We start from the raw sequence: 17547 nt of genomic DNA on the forward strand, positions 1-17547 counted from the left end.
TATAACTGCCGCCAAGCTACATTTTTTGAATTCTCACACGTGATGTACAAGGTGGTCTTCTTAAAATCAGAAATCTGAACTTAATCGATCATATCCCAAGCTGTTCCGAATCCACCTATTCACATATACATACATACATGACCATCAAAAGTAATATGCGAGCATAATCACATAAATATATACATGGTTCGTTTTGGTCGTGGTCGTGATGAATAGATCGCGTAGCATTAAAAAAGGTGACAGCAATGACAATATAAACACTTTGGAAGTCTCGTAGCAGATTATGTCGTGTAAAGTTCGGTTCGGTTTAAACAATCATACAAATGCATACAACTACTCGTAATATGCGAGCACTCTCAATTCCCATACATGAATATGGTTCGTCTTGGTCGTAGTCGTGCTAAATAGCTGATCGTGTCGCATTAAAAAAAAGAAGACAACAACAATAACAATACAAACACTTCGAAAGTCTCGTAATAGATCGTGTCGTAAAAGGTAGGGTTTACACAATCATACATATGTATACATCTTCGAATCAAGCGCAGTACCTAACAATTATCCACACATAACAAATTTCAATGACAGCCAGTGGATAATGAAAATAAGAAAAATAAGATAATGAAAATGAAATAAGTTCTGTAAATAAGCTATTTAGCAACAATGTCTCTGTCAAGACTAGATGTGATGTCTTTAAGACTAACTTGCTGAACGAGTCAATCTCGGAGGCGTTCCGTACGAAGGCCTACCTTTTGAGGCAACGTAATCGACTTCTCGCGGAAACCGAAGAGTTTCTCGAAGCTCAAAGTGTCAACAACATCAAACAAACCTGCAGCCAGGTGTTCGACATCACCATACAAGAGAATCGTCCAAGACTGCTCAGGAAGTTTCAGAAACTGATCGGACTGAAAACTTCGAACCAGAACGAAGAGAGAAGCAGTCCACCTCTGGCTCAAGATCGGGTTAAAAACTTTTCGTCACTAGACTTGCAAGCACAAGATCTGGCGCTTCTCTCCAAGGGACCTAACTTCGCTATCACACAAAAGATATCCAGCAATATTCTATTGGAGGTGGAAAAGGGAGTCGAACGTTTAGCGTACGCCAAACGCTGGCAAGATGAGATTCGACGGACGAATTCAAGAATGCGAAACGACACAACGACGCACCGACCAGCCTCGAACGGACCTCCAACGACCGGTCAGCCTGCCGAACGGCCTCCTATGACCGATCAGTCAGCTGACCAGCCTCCAGCGCCCAGCCTATCTGCAGACCGACCTCGAGTGACTAGCCAGTCTGTCAACCGACCTCCAGCGACCGGTCAGTCTGTCGATCGACCTCCAGCGACCAACCAGTCCGTCGACCGACCTCCAGCGACCAGCCAGTTCGTCGACCGACCTCCAGCGACCGGTCAGTCTGTCGACCGACCTCCAGCGACCAGCCAGTCCGTCGACCGACCTCCAGCGACCAGCCAGTTCGTCGACCGACCTCCAGCGACCGGTCAGTCTGTCGACCGACCTCCAGCGACCGGTCAGTCTGCTGACCAGCCTCCAGGAATGACGACAAATGGTATGCCAAGGTTAAAGTCAGGTCTGTCTTTCAGATTCCCTGACACGGACAAAAGATTCCCCCCGCCCGCAGCTATGGAAGTTGAATGTAAGCTAAAAAAGCTAAAACAAGACGTAGTTAGGTGTTACAAAAAGCACCATGTGTCTGAGAGCAACGTAACTGAGAGTGAAATGCAGTTCTTGGACGAGATACAGAAAAACGACAACGTAGTTGTAAAGCAGAGTGACAAGTGCAAAGGTCTTATTATCATGGATAGGACGGAGTATGTCAACAAATCTCATGCTATTTTAGACGATCGGAACAACTATGAAGCTATAGACAAGAACCCAGTACCTAAAGTCGAGGCAGAATGTAAAAGGATATTCAAGGATGTTTCTAGAGATAAGTTACCAGAGGGCACGATTAAGGAGTTGATCCCGAACCACAGCAGGACACCGGTTTTCTATGGTGTTCCGAAGGACCATAAGGAGGGGGTCCCACTCAGACCTGTTATTTCAGCTTGCGGTGGTCCTACTGAAAAGATGTCATGTCTTTTAGAGCGCGTCCTGAAACAGCTACTACAATTTGTTCCAACACACTTGTGGGACACAGAACACTTTTTGAAAAGACTAGATGAACACACTCAAGAACAGGGGATCCCAAAAGGTTCCATTTTCTTTAGCATAGATGTGGTGAACCTGTACGGCAGCATTCCTATTTCGGAGGCCATTGATGCAGTCTGTGATAAGCTGGCCACCCATCTAAAAGATGTAGACACTTTTGGGCTGTCGGTAGAGGACATTAGGAAACTGCTGCAAGAAAGCCTCACAAAGAACGTCTTTTCATTCAACAATGAGTACTACCGTCAGACACTGGGGATCGCGATGGGAAACCCTTGTGCTCCTCCCATAGCCATTCTCTTCTTGGACCAGTTTGAAAGGCGTGCCCTAGAAGGAGCCACTCACAGCCCGTCGTTCCTGGTACGCTACATTGATGATTATGCTGGAGTGTGGACTCACGGTGAGCAGACGCTCAAAGACTTCCTCGCTTACCTCAACTCCCTACATCCATCGGTAAAGTTCACTTTAGACTACTCTGACAAAGAAAAAGGAGTGCCATTTCTAGACACATTGGTGACGGTCGAGGAAAAGGACGATGTCACAAAAATTGAGACAGAGCTCTACATCAAGCCCATGAACTCGGGCATTATCCTTCATTTCGATTCTGCACATCCAAAGTCGACCAAACTCAACGTGGCTAGAAATCAATTTAAACGGGCTATCAGGAATTCATCAAGCAGCATGAAGGAGAGGAAAAGTGTAGAAAAGATAAGGCAGTTACTCTTAAAGAATGGCTACCCAAACCACGTCCTGATCAGGTTGCTCAGAGAGGCTAGGGGGAATAAGACTCACTCAAGAACTAGAAGGAACAGGACCCAAGAACCTTGTGATGGATTCCTCACACTTCCTTACGTAGATGAAAGACTGTTGTGCGAAGTTAAGAGCAAAGTGAGACAATCAGGCCTCAATGTAAAGTTAGCATGGACAAATTCACAAAAACTAAAAGATAAACTAGTGAGGTCAGCACTATGTAAGCCCTTATGCCCAGGAGGTCAAAGATGTCACACATGCAGATCGGGGTTCTCTGGGGACTGCACGCAGAAAAACTTAGTCTATGAGATTACATGTACTGTCTGTCAAAGCAATGGGATGACCGTAACATACGTGGGAGAGACGAAGCGCCCGGTGCGCTTACGATTCAATGAACACCTGAGGGACGCGCTCAACAAAACACATGACACCCCCATGGGAGATCATTTTCAAGAGTGCCACTCCACCCACGAAGGAGGCATTCCCCTCAAAGTACGCGTTTTGTATAAGTCGAAAGACCACCCAGATAGGAAAATCGCGGAATCCCTCCTGATCCAAAAGAAGCGCCCAAAACTCAACTCCAACATGTCTTCATGGCCCATACTATAGAATGATAGTTGTTTGTTTTCATTATCCACTGGCTGTCATTGAAATTTGTTATGTGTGGATAATTGTTAGGTACTGCGCTTGATTCGAAGATGTATACATATGTATGATTGTGTAAACCCTACCTTTTACGACACGATCTATTACGAGACTTTCGAAGTGTTTGTATTGTTATTGTTGTTGTCTTCTTTTTTTTAATGCGACACGATCAGCTATTTAGCACGACTACGACCAAGACGAACCATATTCATGTATGGGAATTGAGAGTGCTCGCATATTACGAGTAGTTGTATGCATTTGTATGATTGTTTAAACCGAACCGAACTTTACACGACATAATCTGCTACGAGACTTCCAAAGTGTTTATATTGTCATTGCTGTCACCTTTTTTAATGCTACGCGATCTATTCATCACGACCACGACCAAAACGAACCATGTATATATTTATGTGATTATGCTCGCATATTACTTTTGATGGTCATGTATGTATGTATATGTGAATAGGTGGATTCGGAACAGCTTGGGATATGATCGATTAAGTTCAGATTTCTGATTTTAAGAAGACCACCTTGTACATCACGTGTGAGAATTCAAAAAATGTAGCTTGGCGGCAGTTATAAAACTTCGTTGTCAATTGTTTCATGTGGCTTGAGAATGAACTGTTGTTCGAAAATTTGCCAAACAATATAATATTTACTTTTTATTGAATTTCCAATTAATTATCGAGGAAAAGGTCATTTAAAATCCTAACTACATATATCAAGATGTTCCTCGCTAGAGCGCTGCATACCATTTCTTCAGATATTGATCAAGCTTATATCAATTTTTCAATTATCTTCCTCATTGGAGGTAAATGCCAGCGAAAACGCACATTATCAAGCGATTCGAACGATATCAAGATATCAAGACAAAGTCAATGAAGTAATGAAAGAATGACTGGGGGCATATATGGCGCATCCTAAGCACAGTTTATCTGCACTGTAGCCAAAGTGTACTTTTACCATATTGAGCACAATCTGTAACCCATCATCATAGCGACTCATCTGCGAGCAATCTTCTTGGGGCAGCTTAAATGATATTTTAAATTGCTTTGTCCATGCCCAAGGGCGAAGGAGACAAGCTTGCAAGATTCTTCCAGATATCTGCTGGGCTATATAGCCTTGCTAAATAGAAATACCATGCCAGCTGCTTTTTCATTGCCGCTACATCAGATACTTTGTTGAAGATAACTTAACGTTACAATAGAAGTAACAAGGCAGTGATGTTATGATTTATCCTCAGTCAAATCGGACAGGCATAATTTTTTGCGTGGTTTCAAATGGTTGCAGTCGAAGACATTAGTTCATTGCTCTGGTACACTGGTTTTCTTACCATGAAATGTCTACAAATGCCCAGCAAGTCTTACAGTCCAAAGAAGATGCATCTAAATCTAGCCCAAAAGGAGAATCACTGGAAGACACAAAGGACGAAAGTGACACGCAACTGGATCTGCTGACAGTGTTTGAAAGCATTGTCAAAGCAGTAAAACAATGGAAACCCTTTCCCTTGAGAGCTCATTATGTAGAAGACATCAATGAGACAAACAAACGAGTGCTTCTAGCTGTAATCTCATTCCTTCTGTGCACTAGTTTTTCGTTGGTATGGATCAGCGCTTTCATAATAGATGCACGAAGAAGTCACGAATATGCACCGACAGATTCCTTTTCGCCACACGTCCTAAGCTTGTCTGCTATTGTTCTCGTGATAAGCTTGATTAACTTTGCCTTTAACTTGTGTGGTTTTGTTGGCGTTTTCCGTGAAAACATTATTCTGATACGCATCTTTTACATCGCCCTCATTGTGATACTCTCTTTGAAGATGTGCACTGCACTTTTCATATTTTCGTTCACTGGAGCTGCTAAACAAATTGTCGGCAGTCTTTTAGGAGACCGGCTGGTTGTCAACTATCGATCAAGCTCAGATATTGAGGACACAATGGATTATTTGCAAATCAACTTTCGCTGCTGCGGTCTCCGTGAAGAGGGATTTCAAGATTGGAATATTAGTATTTATTTCAAATGTTCCGCTGACAATCCAAGCGCGGAGCGATGTGCCGTGCCCTGGTCCTGCTGCAGGAATCAAACCACTTCCAGAAACGCCCTTTGCGGAGCAAACGTACAAAAGGTCGACCGCAATATTGCCAGTCAAACCATTTACACCAAGGGATGCATCATCGCCATTTTGGAGTGGGCCAGTGACCACGGATTCCTGGTGGCCTTCCTGCTTCTGCTGGAGACGCTGCTGCTGACGGTGATGATATTCCAGAGCACGCACCTGGTGAACGAGCTGCAGATGATGAACGGTGTGTACCGCGGCCCCTGGTGGACCTGGGTCGGCAAGCAGCGGCCCGGCCGACCGCCGCGACTCTATCAGGTGGGTCATACAGCCAGGGCTGGCTAGTGATCTCGGACGTCGGTGTAGTGTGAATTGTGAAACCGCTAATCCGATTGCAACGTCTATTGCCTCCGGCAACCCGCGCCCCGTAGGGGGGGGGGCCGAAACGGCCCCCCCTGTCCTTTTCGGTCGATATCTCCTAAACGGCTGGAGATATCGCCACCAAACTTTCAGGACCCCTCCGGGCATCAATTTTACACATTGTGACCAAAAATTTGTCCAGAGGCTATGATAGGTTGGCCACAAATGACGTCAGAGTGACGTCATGTTCTGTCATTTTCGACCGAAAAAAGACCTTCGCGAGAAGACCTGTCAGGACTACAGCTTTGAAGATACAGAAAAATGATCAAGACATAAAAGGTGTAGAATTGACAGGGCTACAAAACTGCTATCTCGAATTTTTGAAATTTTTTGAGTTTTGACCCCCAAAAATCAAAAAAGCATTTTTTTGGATATATTCGCCAAAAAATCCAAAAAGTTTTTTGAGTTTCGAAAAAAACGGAATATATGTGATAGTGTCTACCGTCTTCTATCTACATACCAAATTTCAGATCGATAGCTCGTTTTTTGGCCAAGTTATAGCGAAAAAACTGTTCAAAAATTACGACGTCAAATTTTCAAACTCAATTTTTGGCAATTCTAGAACTCGTAGAGCAAAACGAAGACCACCATTAGACTCCCCGTGACGAGCTGCATCGAATCGATACCCATTTTATGCAGAAATATCAACTTTGAAATTTGACCTAATTTGACCTGACCTTGACCTGACCTTCACAAAAACGTGACCTAGGCTGGCCCCAAAGGCTGCCTAACCCACATAATCGCATTTGTCATGTAAAATGGACCATAAAACATGTATCACACGACACATTCATTTTGTGACCCCCGGTGACCTGACCTCGCTGTGACCTGACCTGGTATCAGTGACCTCAGATAGCAAAGTATGTGTTTGACGAACAATGTACCATCGATGGTTTTCAATAAATTACCAATTTACTCGCTTTCACAGCACATTTCTTGAATTGCCTGTGAACGGTGAAAATCTTACCTTTGACCTGACCTGTGACGTCATCGGTTTGACCTAGGTCAATGAAATTTGGTCACAAGGTAGTTCCCGGGTGGGGCTATCGAACGCCGTTTGAATTTTGAAAATCGGCCGGTAACTTTCCGAGATCTTAGGGGGGGGGCCGAAACGGCCCCCCCCCCCCCTACGGGTGGTAGGGTCCGCCGGTAGCCCTACGGGGCGCGGGTTAAAGGATTGTCTTCTTTTTTCAGATGAATTGATTCGTATACATGGCGTTTGGACCATTATGTGTATTATTACGCATTTAATACTGCATTTGGTCGAATGCCTTTTCACCTATTTACTAATGCCTTTCAATTCATTTAGATCAGCTGATTAGGATATGTCTTACATTCTCACCAATTAGATGAATACTTATCTATTCACTGTATTCACTATTCTGTCAATTTCTTTTTTTTCAAAAAAGGAAAAGAAATATAAACAGCATCAACATCAACATCAACACCGATAAAGGTCATAGAAATTTAGTCATCGACAACAGACCAAGCACATATAGCAGCTAACGCGTGCATTGCAATGTTTCGCTTTGCCGAATGGTCTTTTCAGAGGCCTCCAATGCTAGCCTCAGCCCATGATCCGCACTCATCAAACATATAGGCACCTACCAGTACCATTACGAGACAGGGAGAGTATGGTAGGCTCCGACTTGGCTGCCATCTCACCAGCTCGGTACCTACGCATGTATCACCGCTATGCTCCATTCTTCTTTCAGGGAGTCGGCGGGCACCATCAGCAGCGTCCCGCGCAGACGCTGCCCTTCCACCTGGAGCTGGTCTGGCACGAACCGTCCACCTCTGACGGTCAGTGGCGCCCTCAAATTGGTCAGCTGCAGGCAGGGCCGAACTCCGCGCAACAGACCTTCGAGGGGGTCCCGCAGACGGGTGAGCCGAACTACAGCGGCCATCAGGCCTCCGGAGAGGTTCACTATGACGTTGAGCCGATCGACCCGAGAGCCACTGCGCGGTACGAGCAGCGCCGGTCGACCATCGGCCAGCGCTTCTTCCGCGCGGTCATCAGCCGCGCCTCGAGGCTGGTGCACCGGCGGCGAGCCGTCACCGCCCAGGGAGGCGCCGGCGAGGAGGAGCGCGAACAGAGCGCTGCCGCTCCCCGGCAGCAGGGCCGCGGCGACTGGGTGGTCCATCACCGCGCTAGGGAGGTGGGCTCGGTGGGACCGGCCACCGCCGCCGCCCGCGCCCTTCAGCCCCTTGGTGAGGAGCGTGAGACAGAGCCATCCGCGGTGACTAGGCTGCAAAAGTCTCCGCTACCTCCGATAGGTGGACGCGTCAATGAGCAGTCAGCCAAGCCTGAGGTAGAGGTAGAGGTCGAGCCTGTTGAACAGTTAGTGGAGGTTCAGGATAGTCTGAGCACAGCAAGTATCGATAAGGAGGAGCTGTTTGAGAAGAGAAAGACGTCACAAATTATCCAGCCATCCCCGGTTACCGTCAAGAAGCAGCTGAAGGACCCAAAGAACTTCGAAAAAAGAAAATCGCTGCTTCCCGGTCTTATTGTTTCTCAAAATCAGATCAAACTTCCAACCGTACATTCGACCACATCGCAAAAGCCCTCCACTGAGGTTGAAGTTGAAAATGCATTGGAAGCAAAGGCTAATGAGTCTGAGGCTACGGCCAGCAGCAATGTCACCTCGGTGCCGGACGCAGTCACGAGGAGTGAGGGAACTGCTGGTGGACCACCCTCTACGCCTATCTCTGATGTTCCCAGGGACACCCCTGCGAAGTCAACTCCTCCCGACAGTACGTTCCGCGCCGCAGAAGCTCCTCCGACTCAGAAGCCTCCCACCGAGCCATCTTCCACAAAAGCTGCCGCCACTCCATCGCTTCCAACAGCACCCACAATCGCGAAGGTCTCACCGTCTGTTGGTTCTCAACCCTTGGCGATGAAAGCGCTAAAGCCACCGAGCGTGGATGTGTCATCAGGTCCAGTCGCCAAGTCAGCTGTGGAGACGAGTAAAAGTGATGATGATGAGGTCCAGCATCGTGAAGCGAGTGCTGCGTCCCCCCAGCACAGTGAAGCTGACGAAGATGCTGTCAGTCATGAGGAAACAGATGATGACACCGGTCGAGCAGTTTCGATTTCTGACAAAGGATCGCCAGCAGGACCAGAAGATGCGTTCACTCCAGATGGAGAGCAGGATCAAGATGTTTACGAGGAAAGAAGCAAAGATACCTCCGAAAGAAAGAGCAAAAGGGGTCACCACCACCACCATAAAAAGTTAAAGTCACACAAAAAGAAGAAACACAAGAAGAAAAAGGGAGAGGTCTCACCAGCGCCAGATGGGGACAAAGCAAGCCCTGCTGGACCGTCCGGCCTTGCAGCTGATCCAGTTCCTGAATGGCTGAAACCAAGTCCTCAGAACTCGGCTGACGATCATGCAGCCGACACGGGCACAGGCTCGGTACATTTCACTCCGTCAGAATTCAAGAAGCTGGCCGTCGTGCAGAAAACAGACCCTGAAGCTGGGAAAGCTCTGGCCCATGCCAGGGAGCGCAAAGGGACTATCGCCACGGCCATATCCAAGAAGTTGCACGACATTATGCCGAACTTTAATCCTGGATCGGCTTCGCATTCGCCACATACTCAAAAAGTAGAGGGTGAAGAGCACATATCCCTGGCCAGGGCTGTGTCCAGGAAGCTGCATGACATCTTACCCACATTTGACTTCCATCACGGGGGATCCAAACCAAAGCCTGAAGCGTCGAACCGTCCGGCTCGCATGTTGTCCCCTGACCCGGAGGTGGAACCAACGGGAGTGTTCAGGAGGCCGAGCACCGCTCGAGGTCGGGGAACAGAAGGGGAGAGCCGCACACCTTCGCCACTGAGGTCGATGAACGCGAATTCTGATGCTGAGTGGTGAACAATGCATGGTAGGGATTCAACTGATTACGTACAGTGCTGATGTTCATTGCTAGCGACTGTGTATCTATATAGGTACGCAGTGTGTATCGACGTGTTTATGATGCATGAATAGATCAATAAGAGCGATTTATGAATATTGCTCAGAGGACTCAGGCTTGGAGGGAAACTGCCCCGCTGTTTTTCACGGGCGCACCTCTTCACAATGTAATAGATATCACGTAAAGATAAACTTAGACACATAATGCCATGATTATCCCATTATTCGAAAATGTATTATATCAAACATGTTCACAGGCATAGAAAAAAAATGCTAGCCATTACGATGTGAAGGTGCGAAATACGCTCGTGCTATTTTTTTCTTGTAGCTCCGTGTCATTATTGCATATGAGCAAAGCAGAACCATAGTGCAGAACAGTTGGGCTCCGGAGATGTGAGTGATAGCGTGCGTGCGTTTTTTAACTTGTTCCACCACGGTTTTCAGCCAGTCATCATTTCCATGAATTCTGCAACAAATAACAGCCAGTTATGTCGTGACCATAACAGCCAATAGTCATGTCTGTACATCAGTTCATGACCCGGTCGGCTCAATTTGCATTGTTGGCCTTGCATGACAACTATGCATGTCATTTAGGTCATTTGCATTGCATGTCATTTAGGAGCACCGTCAACTCCCGATCTATAGGTCATTGGCTTAGATAGCTAAGGAACGGAACGATAAGGAACAAAACGACGAGAAGGATTATAACCGCTTCCTTGAACCGATATTCTGCGCGTAAAAAGTCTACAGGTTGAAAAAATACCGGAATGACACTATTTGAATAATTATCTAGAATCGTTATAAAAACGTTAATTGTAAATTGTTACTTGTTAAATATTCATTAATAGCAATTAAGTTTTAACAGGACTAAGGTATGTCCTCAAACGTACCATCAAAATCGAGGGTACCGGATCCGTCCGTATCGATTTCTTTGATGATGTTTTCAAGGTCCTCATCACTTAGTGTGTCATCCAGTTCCTTCAGGATTTCGGCCAATGATGAAGTGGGAATAAAGCCGTTCCCTGAAACAAGGTTATAGTGCGTACCAAAATAATTCCATACCTACACGCGGTGCGCTTCCATAGGTAGGTAAACCCGTGTACAGATCAAGTCACCTTTTATGTTGCTAAGATCATTGATTGAATTCATGCATTTTACATTTCAAACATCAAGACATTAGGCGTACCACCTTTGCTAAATCCATTTTGAGCTCCCCCAGTCAGTTGTAATGATGTCTTCAAGTTAATTTCCAACTGCGTCTAAGCTCACCCTCCTTGTCATAGAGCCGAAAAGCCTCTTTCAGCTCCTTAGCCATGGCCTCCGAGTCGTCTTCGATGATGAACTTGGCGGCCAGCGTGACGAACTCCTCAAACTCCAGCATTCCGGAGTCTGCAGGACAAGGGGGCAGCGTGACAAACTCTTCGAACCTCCTTTTCGCCCGTTCCCCGTATATTTCTCCCCGGCCCCTCGGCTATGAACTCACGATCGGCATCCACCTCGTCGATGAGTTCGCGCAGCGTTTTGGCGTTGTACGCCTGACCCATCATCCTCAGGATGGTGCCCACCAGGTCGGTGCTAATGGCGCCCTTCTTTTCATGGTCGAAGCCGTCGAAAGCCTTCTTCAGCACTGCCGGAGCAACATTTGAATATTCAGTTATGCTGATACGATTGGAAGGGTTCAAAAGAAACATCGTTTTAAAACGTTGATGTGGAATATTGCGGAGCTCGTGCATCGCGGGATCGTTGATAGATATAATATGACTTGTCATTTCGGTTTAAAATGAGCACATATATCTTTGTAATTAGTTTTTGACTAATTTTGCAACCTTGATTTGATCTTCCTATTATGCAACACTTACCGACCTTATAAAGCGTCTCGCATTCGAAAGTTCATGTCTGTAAAAAATCAATGTGTCTCGTAAAGAATGATAACTCATGCTAAAACCCATTGCTATAGGCTATCGGGCATAGAATAAAAACTGAACGACGAACATGCCTTGATGGTCAACAATACGAAGACACGCCACATTAGTGTTAGCGGCTATAGACTAACGCACTACGCAATGCATTATCTACAACTACGACTTCACCGTTACATGTGTGCGAGGATCTTCATGACCTCGGACGTTGGACAGTGACATGGATTAGAGAACACGGCTGGACGGACGCGTCACATATAGACTACTTACTGGCCACCTGTTCCGGTTCTAGCTCGTCCTGCAGAGCACGAAACGCATCATTGAGTCAAAGGCAAGGCCTTATAATCCTAGCCGTGCAATCCAGATTGCACATCGTGGAGTAGCTCCCAGCAGCACTCACAATTCCAAGACCAACAATATGGGGAAATTAATAAAACAGTGTCATATACCTATTTTGTGCGCTGAATAGATCGCACTATACAAAAGCAACTGCACATAATGAACATACGTACCTAACTGATTATGTTGCATATTTTGTCACCATTGGGGAAATTATCTTAATAGGATGAAATAACAAGTAATTTTTGTCGTGGATTTGTCGTGGAACTTTTAGATATACCTAAAAGGTATATCAAAAAGCATGCAGCTACACGTCCTTGCATATGCAATAGGTATCTATTAGCTTGCAACTATTTCAGCATATTCAACAATGGGAAAAGCGTCCATTATGCACACAGGTCCGCGATTTCAGGCACGGCCAATTTACATTCCTAATGCTAGATCTATGTTAGTTATTTGACCGCGTGAAGTCGGGTCACTAGGTCAGAGTGCAGGCTGGTGGACTACTGTGGGCCTTCCTGATAAGATAGGGTGTTTGAAGCCCGCAGAGCTGGTGACACTCCTCACGACACGACACCGGGAAATGTCGTGGGCTGGTGACCGGTGATGGCCTGACGGCGAGTCGCTGTATAGGTTATCACTAGAAGGTCACTGCCCTCCGCCCGCAGAAGCAGCCCAGCACGAGGGAAGGAGGGAAGGGGTGGCCCCATATGCTAACAAAAACCTACTATCAATGCAGACGGCGCCAGGCAGGCACGCAGCTGGCAGGCTGCAAAAAGCTTAGTGTCGGATAGGCCACCACTGAGTGCAGGGACATAAATCCCTCCATATCGGTATGCAAAGGTAGGTATATGGCACAGAGGTCCACGACTGTGCTCATTTCACTCTAACGGGCCACTGGCGGATACTGACCATGATCAGATGTCAGAGGGCTGCTCTTCACGACCTGCGGAACCGGCGACCTCTTCGACCCAACGGTTCCTCTCAAACTGACCACCCGTTCTGCCTTCACCTCGTTCCCGTGGTCTCCATGACTAATTTTACCGGTCCTCCATTTGGTCTCTGTTTACCAGCCGCGGTTCCAGTCGCTTTCCAGGCCATCAGCGCGCGTGGCGTAAGGGGCTCCGGTGACAGGGCGAATGTTGGCGTTGGCGCTGAGGTCACATGATCGCACCACCAGAGTGGGAACAGCCGGATGTTGACAGTCACAGGGCCACCGCCGTCATTGACGACTTGCAATCAGAAGCAAGTGAAACGAGGGGTTTACATCGTAAATATGAGAACACTATGTGATTGTTATTACCTATAGGATTGCAGTCAAGTACGTTACCAATATCTTTTCGCGTTTTTTTTTTTTCATTTTGTTTTGTACTTACATATTTCGGTATTATAAGCATTATCCCATTCCCACCTTTGAATCAAATACTAATTTGATTGTTCTTGTGAACCAACCGAATCAACTCAAGTCAGGTCAAGTCAGGCCAGTTAACTGACCCATGTCGTAGGCCTCTGCATGGTCCTAAAATGTCGCAACTTCGCAACGCCCTCAGCGTTAACAAGCTCTCCAGCCCACTCAACTTGTATACCTCATATTTTCAGCAAGGTCACCACCAATTCATCAGTCTTCAGTTCATCAGTTCGATCAGGTAACCTCACCATCTTAAGTCAATGGGAGAAATACGGGAACCGCTAATTTTGCGCCCGAAATAGTCGAAGACTATGTCACGCACAGGGAAACGTGACTTCATACACTCCTTGCAGGGTTCGATGTCTATTGACCTTTGCATTGTTGATCTCGGATGATTCGTATAGAATAGATTTTCCAAAATAAACCTATAACAAATATTTGTGAATAGAGGAGTACCAATCATAACGGTTAAGAGCGACACGCATCGAGGCTCGCTAATCTTGAAAGACATCTTTGGTGCCCAGACTTCAGATTTGACGGAACTCATTAACAGTCAGGATGGCGCAACTGTTGATATAGACATTCACAGGTGCCATGATTCAGCTAACGATGTCTACCTGCTAGACGTGGATGGACGTCTAGAAATCGACTGGAATCTATTTATAGCAGGGTCTGTTTATTTCATTAGGCTGAATGTTCATAACAGCCTTGAATATTTTGCAGGAAAATAAACGTAGTTTCCGCACGAAACCATGGGCGTTAAACATTTACAAAAAAGATAAAATGCGTACAAAATTCGTAGATATTAGCCGTTTTCACGATGGCTATCTGGTACACTTTTGGTTCATATTTGGTGCGGATTTGGTGTAGATTTGGTCATATTAGGTTCATTCTGTTTCTTGTTAACAATCAGCTTTGGCCGCACTTATTGCTTATATGCTTGTTTTTTTTTCAAATTTTATACATTATTTTCGATTTAAATACTGAAATGTAATAACGGTATGAAGATATTTGTTGCAAGAGATACTTGGTGCAGATCTGGTCAAATTAGGTGCATGCGCCACACAAGGCCCGTCGTGAGAACGGCTATTGTTTTGTTAAACGAAGGAGAAAATGTACAGCGAATTGGATGGGTGTCCAGAAGTCTAGTATGTATTCATGCACCTACGTTTTGGATGAGTGACACATACAAGAAAACGTTTTTTTTTTCAATTTTCGACGTCTTCTAGGATTTTAATATATTTCAATTGTGACCATCATAACCATTAACAGCTTACTAGGCTGTCGCCTATAGCAATTTAAAAATTGTCGCCGTTATACGGTATTTTCAGTTGTAAGAACATCAATCTTATGTTTTTAGTATCACAAGTTTATGTTATTGTAAGAAGTTATCCGAAATGATTTCGAAAGCAGCATGCTGTCTTGGGTAACAACTCGTTTGCAATTGTTGAAGGTAGACCCTTCATCACCGCAGAGACAAGACTGCATTTAACATTTCTGGAGCATGCTCTTTTTTACCAATGTTAGAGTGAGTTTGCGAAATCTGTGGATCCGCGGATTTCCTAGGGTATCCGCGAAGTCCCTAGTGGCTCCGCGGATGAACATCAAGTCTAGTATATTCGCGGATAAACGGGCGGGGATCCGCGGATGAACAAGACTCTTCAGGATAACCACGAACTCCCTGAAGAGTTGACGAGATCCGCGAACCACCCGGGGAATCCGCGGAGTAACGATTCATTCTAGTGAGTTTGAGAAGTTCCTATGCGTTTCGTGCAGCTACCTAGACTAGAATGCATTGGGTAGATCATCTGCGACTTAACCCGCGCCCCGTTGGGGTCTGCCGGAGCAACGCGCCCTGTTGTGTGTGTGTGGGGGGGGGGGCATTTTGGCCCCCTCCCCCTAAGATCTCGAGAACCACGCAACATAGCAACAAGCCGCAAACAGTGTTGGGTAGCCACGGCGGAGAACTACCTTGTGACCCAATTTCATTGACCTAGGTCAAAGCGAGTGAGGTCAGGTCAAATGTTGAATTTTCACCGTTTACAGGCATTTCAAGAAATGTGTTGTGAAATCGAGTAAATTGGTAAGTTATTGAAAACCATTGATGGTTCATTGTTCGTTAAACACATACTTCGCTATCTGAGGTCACTGATACCAGGTCGGGTCACAGCGGTCAGGTCACTGAGGGTCACAATATGAAAATATCATATGATGCATGTTTTATGGTCCATTTTACATGACAAATGCGATTATGTGGGTCAGGCAGCCTTTGGGGCCAGTTAAGGTTATGTTCTGGTGAAGTTCAGGTCAAGGTCAGGTCAAATTAGGTCAAATTTAAGCTGATTTTTTAAAATGGTAATCGATTCGATGCAGCTCGTCACGGGGAGCCTAATGGTGGTCTTTGTTTTGCGCTACGTGGTCTAGAATTGCTAAAAAATTGAGTTAAAAAATTGACGTCATCAATTTTGAACAGTTTTTTCGCATAGCTTGGCCAAAAAAGGAGATATGGATCTAAAATTTGGTATGGAGATAGAAGAGCGCACGGACTATCATACATGTTCCGTTTTTTCGTAAAATTTTGGGATAATTTTGCATTTTGCTAAAAAAGACTAAGTTTTTTTTTTGGGGGGGGGGTTAAAATCCCACAATATTAAAAATTTGAGATAACAGTTTTTTAGCGCCGTTTTATTTCTACACAACCACATAAAGAACTTTGAAATTGCTTGGTAACCGTAGCTTTTGTGATGGTTTCAAGATTTCATGTTTTTTGGTCATTTTTGCTCGAACATGACCTCAGTTTGACCTCAATAACTCCTGACCTAAGGTGACGTAAGACTTGAAATTTTGTGTGAAGATGTCAAATTGATGCCCGGGAAGGAACTAAAAATTTGGCATTCAGGATAAACCATAGGGGGGTGGCAAATTGCCTCCCCCAACGGGGCGAGGGCTAACCCTCGCCCGTATTATTGTTTTCTCGGACGCTACCGTGTGCGGGAGGAGGGGTCCGTGGGGGAGGGTTCCGTTGGAACCCTTGCCGTGCGGCCCCTGATCGAGCCAAACCTTTCGCGGAAAAAAATAGCTTGCTTTCCGTGGTTACATAGAAGAAGCCAATAATACCCAAACCATACGGCCCCAGGCCAATTGGTATTTGGTTGACATTCCAGGTCGATTTCAAATAGCATAGGGGACATCCTGTCTTTTTAATAGCCTTTGAGACGCAACAGCCAACAACCTCAATTAATGCCAATGCGTGATTAAGTTTTCATTAGTTTGTTTGCAAGTACGCAATGGCTTCAGCCAATTACGGTCAACTTGGGTCAAATAACTATATTCAAAGGCGGGTTGATATGTAAGTGTTGGGTTCTTGTATCGAAGTTCAGCATTGCCATTGCCCCTCCAGTCCAAATGTTCCCCAGAATAGATACTGTGGCGCCGGGCTGGAGCGTCTGTAGGCGCGGTGCTGACCGGTCGAGTCAGGTCGGCTGTGGTAAAAGGGCAAGTTGGGGGGGGGGGGGCAACTGCCCCACCAACTCTACGGGAAGCTTCGTCCCTGGAGAAGAGTGAGCATTACTGTTATGCATACATACTTGCATACATTCACATAATCGCTCAGATGCGCGGTAGCCTTTCCAGCTTTCCATTAATGGTTGGGAGAAAAGTAAGCAGACTGATCGCAGAAGTTCAACCACGCCAAAAATGGCTTACCGTCCATTATTTAATTGCATATTAAAGGAAATAGTTCACTTTTTAACATGGGTTTTGAACTGGAATAGCAGTTCCGTAGCTTGGGCTGAGACGAGCATAAATCAGGAGCTTTTACAGTCCAACGATCACCCTAGGCAAAGATATTCTATTTCTCGTCCCGAAAAAGGTGTATTGCGTTGAGGATGTGTGCCTTGCATATATTCGCATCCAGTATGAAAAGAGCATGGGT

The 17547-nt window shown here is 45.7% G+C and overlaps 3 protein-coding genes across 4 annotated transcripts; 2 read left to right on the forward strand and 1 right to left on the reverse strand.

Annotated features, from left to right (window-relative positions):
* Positions 1–670: 670 nt before the first annotated feature.
* Positions 671–10037, forward strand: LOC122367039. The gene is made up of 2 exons (XM_043339808.1): positions 671–5931; positions 7749–10037. Exon 1 carries the CDS (start codon positions 1140–1142, stop codon positions 3519–3521), a length of 2382 nt encoding a protein of 793 aa, XP_043195743.1. The 5' UTR covers positions 671–1139; the 3' UTR covers positions 3522–5931; positions 7749–10037.
* On the forward strand, positions 5812–10037 carry LOC122367038 (proteoglycan 4-like). The gene is made up of 2 exons (XM_043339807.1): positions 5812–5931; positions 7749–10037. Exons 1-2 carry the CDS (start codon positions 5812–5814, stop codon positions 9906–9908), a joined length of 2280 nt encoding a protein of 759 aa, XP_043195742.1. The 3' UTR covers positions 9909–10037.
* Positions 10038–10160: 123 nt separating this feature from the next.
* LOC122367040 (troponin C-like) lies at positions 10161–15621 on the reverse strand. 2 transcript variants are annotated; one of them, XM_043339809.1, is made up of 6 exons: positions 13118–13226; positions 12137–12164; positions 11431–11574; positions 11217–11336; positions 10838–10969; positions 10161–10413 (listed from the first exon to the last, which is right to left on the reverse strand). In XM_043339809.1, the coding sequence occupies exons 1-6, from the start codon at positions 13118–13120 to the stop codon at positions 10388–10390; spliced, it is 453 nt and encodes a 150-aa protein (XP_043195744.1). In that variant the 5' UTR covers positions 13121–13226; the 3' UTR covers positions 10161–10387. The 2 variants fall into 2 exon arrangements, with proteins under 2 accessions (XP_043195744.1, XP_043195745.1); XM_043339810.1 differs by having other exon boundaries at positions 11431–15621.
* Positions 15622–17547: the final 1926 nt, after the last annotated feature.

Source organism: Amphibalanus amphitrite, unplaced genomic scaffold, assembly GCF_019059575.1.
Source record: "Amphibalanus amphitrite isolate SeventyFive unplaced genomic scaffold, NRLGWU_Aamphi_draft 000846F_arrow, whole genome shotgun sequence".
Taxonomy (NCBI): Eukaryota; Metazoa; Arthropoda; class Thecostraca; order Balanomorpha; family Balanidae; genus Amphibalanus; species Amphibalanus amphitrite.